We start from the raw sequence: 6,000 nt of genomic DNA, 5'->3' as shown, positions 1-6,000 counted from the left end.
CAGATTGCCCCGTGGTATTTTTGTGTGTGCCCCTTTTCCCACCAGCCCCCAGAGCTCACTGGGTGCAGCATGGTACGCTGCGTGTACTGGTATAATGCTTTGGGTTTGTGTCTTTTGAATTTATTTCCCTACTAACTCGATTGTGGTAATTAGACGGAAGGAGGCATTTGAGGAGGCACCACACAGAATGGATTTTTCAAGAAGTGACACGAGATGTCTGCAGAGGACTGAGGCAGATACAGTCTTAGATGTGATCTGTATCCTATGCATTGTTTCTTATGACTTCTGCCTGTGCAGCTTCTCCTCACCCCCATGGAAACTGAATCTTTGGCCAGAAAAGCCTTTTCTCTGTGCCAGCGTAGCAGTCCTCAGGGTATTTTGCTACCTTGCTGTGGTTGAAACAATCCTCTGGGAATCTGAATCCAAGAAGTCCCTGGGAGAAGTGGTGATCACAGAGTAGATTAAAGGTTGATCTTAGCTTCCAGGTGAAGACCTGACATTGCTCATAAAAGGGCGAATTTTTTTGGGTTTTTTTGTTATTTTCAGCAGAGCCAGTGTTCCCCTGGGACCTTGAAGCACTCTGATAGCCCTAGATTATGCATGAACGGGTGGTGTATAGGCAGCCACAAATGGTTATCTGTCACTTCAGCTTGATTTTGTGCCTCCAGGCATGCACTTTAGTGTTGTGAGATACAAATATGTCAGGGTAGATAACAGAAAATTGTATTATGACAGCTCTGTGCAATGGTATGACTTCATTTTGACATGTCTACATAACTTCTGCTTTCAAGAGAAGCCAGGCCAGAGGGGCAAAATGTAGCATATGAATGTCTTCGCTGGGGTTAATGTGCATCTGTGAGAGATCCTGTGGCTTACAACTGTCCTTTCTAACTCTCTCCACTGCAGGACGAGGTCTCTTCTGTGGACATTGAACTCCCAGCTACCTATGCCTATTGCCTGTGATGGAAGAACTTGATGTTAATGTGAGGTAGGATAAACTACATGGTTCCTACTGTGCCACGTCTTGCCCAGCTGGTGAGCTGCAGGGGGGCAGCAGCCATACCGTGTGTTTGCAAAGCTGCAGGTGGTGTTTTCTGTTTGCCTGTAGACAAAGGTCTCTGCTCATGCAGCAATGTCTGGTTGGGGTTTCCTGGAGCTTCTGTGAGGATGCAGTGTTGCCCTGTTATTTGTGTAGGAGTCAGATGTGGCGTAGCCAAGCCAAGGACTTCCTTGCAGCAGGGTAGATAGGGCCTCATCAAAGATCAGGCACAAGCCCATCTGTGCCTGCTGAAAGTCTAATCCCAGGTTTGTTTCTTTTTGGTGCAATGGCCTAAAAACTTGGGGCAAGCGAAAAAATGACATCTCTGAAGTAATTTCAAACCCCATGGGCACACTACTGGCATCAGTGAGAGACAAACTTCAGCATGGATCATTTTGATCCTGGAAGTGTGATGCCAACAGAAGTTGTTCGAAAAGGCTGGAGATCCTGTTTGCCACTGTCCCTGGGACACATTGCTGGCCTAGACACGGGAGGAAGCAATATACCAGCTGCAACAACAGGTGTATGTTTCCACAAAGAGTTTTCTTAAAAATATACTCAGGGAGTATCTTTTTATGTCTCAGGTTTTCATTTTGGGGAGTAATTCTTCACCCTTCCCCTGCCTGGATACTGAAGTGGCAAATACATGAGTACATGGGGAAAGGTTTTGGAGAAAATTGCTCTGATAGAGACAGATCAAATGCATGTACTCTGGTCTTCCAGGAAACCTTTCCCTAAGGAGTTACTGAACAGAGATCAGGAGGAAATGCAGTACAGAAAAGGGGGGGGAACAGGGTCTTGCAGCTCAAAGGGGATCCTGTCGTGCCACCCTGGCCTCACAGCTTTCTAGCTCTTGGGCTTTCACGTTGGGATGTGCCTCTGTGCAAGCCATAACCCACTCTCTCCAGTTGCACGCACAGGGTGAGATAATATGTTTTCAAAGACAATTTCTGTTCTTTGTGAGTCTCCTCAAAGTGCTGTTCTATCGGAGAGAACATCTCTGGTCTTTATTCACCTACTTGAGTGTCAGGAAAGTCACCAGCAGCTCCAGGTTGCTGCTTTAACGCACACTTAGCAGGTCGCATTTATAACCCGGTAATCAATGCTGAGAGGTAATGTGTTTTGCTTAATGAAATTTGTCTTGCCTTTTTAATACCAGAAGTGTAGTTAAGTGCGTAGGCTACTGCTGTTTCTCTGTAAAGGGAATTCAGGTGCTGACACCAGACAATTTTCCCTATAATCTTTTCCTTCCTCTAAAGACACTAGGAAAAAAAAAAAAAAATCTTCTGTTTCTCAGTATGGTGAAAAAAATTCCCTGCTACACACTTCATCATTCATAGAAGGAAATTTCTCAGTTCATAAACACCAAGGGACACAGAGAAACTGGCTCAGCAAGTGCCTGAATGGCAAGTTCCTGGGCACAGGGAGACTGTACCAAGAGGGAACTCTGACATTATATTTACCTTACCCATATATTTTTTTTCAGTAATGTGCTATTTGCCACTGGTGGAGACAGATGCTGAGTAGGTCTGAGCAAGCGTGGATGTTTTGAAGTGATGTACTGGAGCTTTGTAATTCACTATTCGTAGGAACCAACAGATCATGATCTGTTTCTTCCTATTTTTTAATTTTACTAGAATTCAAATCAGCCCTAATCCTGATCCAAAAAAACCCCAGCCAAAACCCTACCCTTTCCTCAACCCCCCAAAACCAAACCCAAGTAAAACTGATTCCTGTCAGAATTAGGCTTTCTCTTCTGACTTGTGATGCTTTCCAATATGCGATGTAGCCTGAATGCAAGGAGAAGGGCTTGGGAGGAAGGGGGCTTGGGCGCTCAGGGGGTGCCGGAGTGTGGGCAGAGCTGGGGCATCTCCTTTGGTTGGCTTGCTGCCCATTGCACAGGCCGGGGGAAAGGGGTTTTGGAAAGAGTCCCTCAAGAGGCTGCTTTCTCCTGGAGACTGGTTCGTGTGGCTGGCTGGTGGGGTCTGACCCTGGCAGGGCAGTGGCAGGACCTCCGAGGGGCAAATTCTCATTTGGTGAATTATTTCATCTGATTTCCCATTTAGATGTTAAAAGAGGCAGCACAATGCATTCCTGGGGATCTGATGAATGAAAATCCATGGGAATGTGAAAGCTCTCCTGAATCAATATTGATTCACCATTCCCCAGCTGTTTTGATCAAGCACTGTGGTCAGATCTCCCTTCGTTATACTTCAGGAATGATTTTATTCTTTTGTTCTACGGGCTCTTTTTGAGCTGGACTAAGGCAGTCCTTCATTCTGTGTGAGTGGCTGAATAAACAGACTTTGTGGTAGGCACATGATTTTATTTTAACTCCGCACTTTTCCAAACTGTGCATTTTTGGTTTTGAGAGCTTTGCTTGTCAGCTACCAGTAAGTTGCTAGTCTTTCTCCTGATTTCAGCTTTTTTGCTAAGTTGTGAAATATTGCATGTTTTCAGTAGAAGCTGGGGGCTTCCACGTGTTGTATTCCAGAGCTGCAGGTGGTGAGCCTGAGAGGTGGCAGCACTTGGCCCCCCCCGCCCCATCCCCACGGGTTCAGGGATGCTCCACTGGGGAGTCTGCACGAGAAGGGGAGCAAAGCTTAGGAGATGCTTTGACAGCACGGGGACAACAGTGGGATGGAAGGAGAGAGGGACAGGTTGACTTTGTTTAGAGCTGAGCCCTGTGGAAACAGCGCGTTGCTGCAGTTGTCCTGCTCCAGCCAGCTGGGATGGCTGTGGGCGCGGGCTCCTGCCCTCAACAGGCTCTGAGCTGCCCCAGAGGATGCCACGGCTTTACGTCTCCATAGCTACCTGAAGCATTGCAGGCAGATTCAACTCTACAAATGTTTTTCTTTTTTTTCTGTGGAAAAAATTTGCTATGAATTTTACAAAGGCTGCAGTGTAAGGTTAAAGAGACATTCCTGGAAATTTTAGACAGTCTGCTTTGGGACTTGCATTTATCACAGCCGAGGGGTGGTGGCACACCTAATTTTCTCTAATTCTAGAGTATAAAAAAAAATTACTTTGCAAGTATTTCTGATTTGTATTTTATAGAATTTTTTAATTTTGTGTGACTTGGTGATTGTTATTGAACACATTTATTATAGGCAGTAGGTTAATGAGATACTGTCAAGTGGTTTGGAATGAAAACTCAAACACTTGAGGTGGTTAGAGTAGGGGGGAAAAAAAAGCTGTTCCCTTTATTCTCTTCATTTCCAACAACTTGATAAAAACCTTAGTTGGGCGGACCACATCCAGGAGTGCAGTGGTCCCTCCCACTGACCCGCGCTGGCACAGCAGGCTCACGGTGAACCGTAGGCTGTTTGCTGCTGCTGCCCTCCGGCCAAAGGGCAAGAGCTCCTGCAAATGCCTTCTCTGCTGCCCTCCAAGGCACAAACCTCCTCCTCCTCCATCTGAAGGTTGTGCTGTACCACTTGGAACCTTCTGTGTGGGGCCAGAGCTGGCGTGAGGGTTTTAGCAGTTGGGCTGCTGCCCTGCCTGCTCGTGACGAGGCATTTGCCCATGGTTCTTCTACATTTGTTACAAACCTTCCAAACATATTTGCACTTCTCTTTTTCAGCTTTTCTGGTTTTTGGTGCGTTAGGCAATTCCGCTTTCGTGCAAACACGACGATTTTGACAGCCTTTGAAAAAGCAGAAAAAGGCTGAATCTTTGGGCACAAAAGGAAAACAGGCACAGCGATGGTGTTGCTGCAGTTTGTTTTACTGTCCCTACACTTGCATTTTGGTGTGGAACAGCAGTAAGGTGAATCCCGCGGCCACCCCCACACGTGGTGTATCAGGTCAGATCACACAGCACTTAGCAAGGCAATTTGTCAGTGACATTCCTCCTGGATGACATTAAACCAGCAGCTCTGCACCATGTACTCTGCAGTCCATAACAAGGACTAAAGGTTTTGAATCACAGGCTCAAACCATGCAGCTTCCACATTCAGGTGTGGTGGGGACATTCAGGCAGGGAGACTAGGCTAAATCTAATCCAAAATATCCCCCCATGTCCTGCACAGAGTGGAGATGTACAGGCTACAGTACCAACTGCTTTGATCTGCTCCCATTGTGCCAAATTACCAGCTAAACCAGACACAGTCTGTGTGAGCAGAAGTCACCTGGGAGTCCATGGACTCTTGTTTTTCTGTGTACAAGCCAGGCAGTGGGCTCTCATGGAGTGTGGGTAGGTACACAATAGCTCTGCCCATGAAAACTGTGAGAAGAGCTTCCGTGTACCAAGAACGGCACCTGCAGACCTCGCTGAGCAACTGGAGAGGCCTGAACAGGGAGGACTCTGCTTCTCTCGGGCACTTGCCAGTGTAGGTTGCAAATGTGCCATGCGCGGGGAGTGAGCCACGGCCTTATTAAAGACTATTAAAGCCTTCCCAGACCTTTGGTAAGACTCATCATCTCACAACAGAGCATTCCCTGTAGCCAGGAATGAAGTAAAGCTTCCCGTTGGCGTGCCAGTACCTCCTTATCTCGCAGCAGCTAAATCTGATCTCTGTGTTACTGGAAGTGCAGGTGGCTCAAATCTATGCCAGTTCTGGATGGCGCGGTTGGCCATTCTTATGCATTTTCCCTTCTTTGAGCTCCAGCACTCATCGTTCATTCATTCATCCCATTGCTATGGGTGCTGCATGGCAAGCCCAGCATTTCTAGCTCCTGGGCTGCCTCAATTTTAGCTGACCAGGTACCACAGAGGACTCTTCGTGATGCAGCTCTGCAAATCTCCCACCACCCTGGAGCTGTAGGGTGCTCAAATGCTTTATTCAGTTAACTGCTCAGAGATGCTCTACTGACACAGTTTGAAAACCATTGGTTCGACATTTTTGAAAGAGCTTTTGGCACAGGCAGGCTCTGCTGTGATTTACAACGGTGCAACAGGTTGGGAAGTCTCACTTACTAATGAGAGGCAATCTGAACATTTCTCAAAAGCTGCAAACTGAT

The 6,000-nt window shown here is 46.9% G+C and overlaps 1 protein-coding gene across 11 annotated transcripts in view; it reads left to right on the top strand.

The window, feature by feature from the left end:
* Positions 1 to 666: 666 nt before the first annotated feature.
* The window catches only part of HTR4 (5-hydroxytryptamine receptor 4), a 98,050-nt gene continuing 92,716 nt past the window's right edge, over positions 667 to 6,000 (top strand). For 9 of the 11 annotated variants that reach the window (XR_004843072.1, XM_035902455.1, XM_035902456.1 and 6 more), the window contains exon 1: positions 779 to 988. Coding sequence is in view for 10 of the 11 variants with exons in the window: in XM_035902455.1 (XP_035758348.1) it covers positions 963 to 988 (26 nt within the window). In the remaining variant the exon portion in view is untranslated. The other 2 variants (XM_035902451.1, XM_035902450.1) reach the window with 2 other exon arrangements.

This window comes from Egretta garzetta, unplaced genomic scaffold (assembly GCF_000687185.1).
Source record: "Egretta garzetta isolate BGI_Z169 unplaced genomic scaffold, ASM68718v1 scaffold209, whole genome shotgun sequence".
NCBI lineage: Eukaryota > Metazoa > Chordata > Aves > Pelecaniformes > Ardeidae > Egretta > Egretta garzetta.
This window is presented reverse-complemented; position numbering and strand designations above follow the sequence as displayed.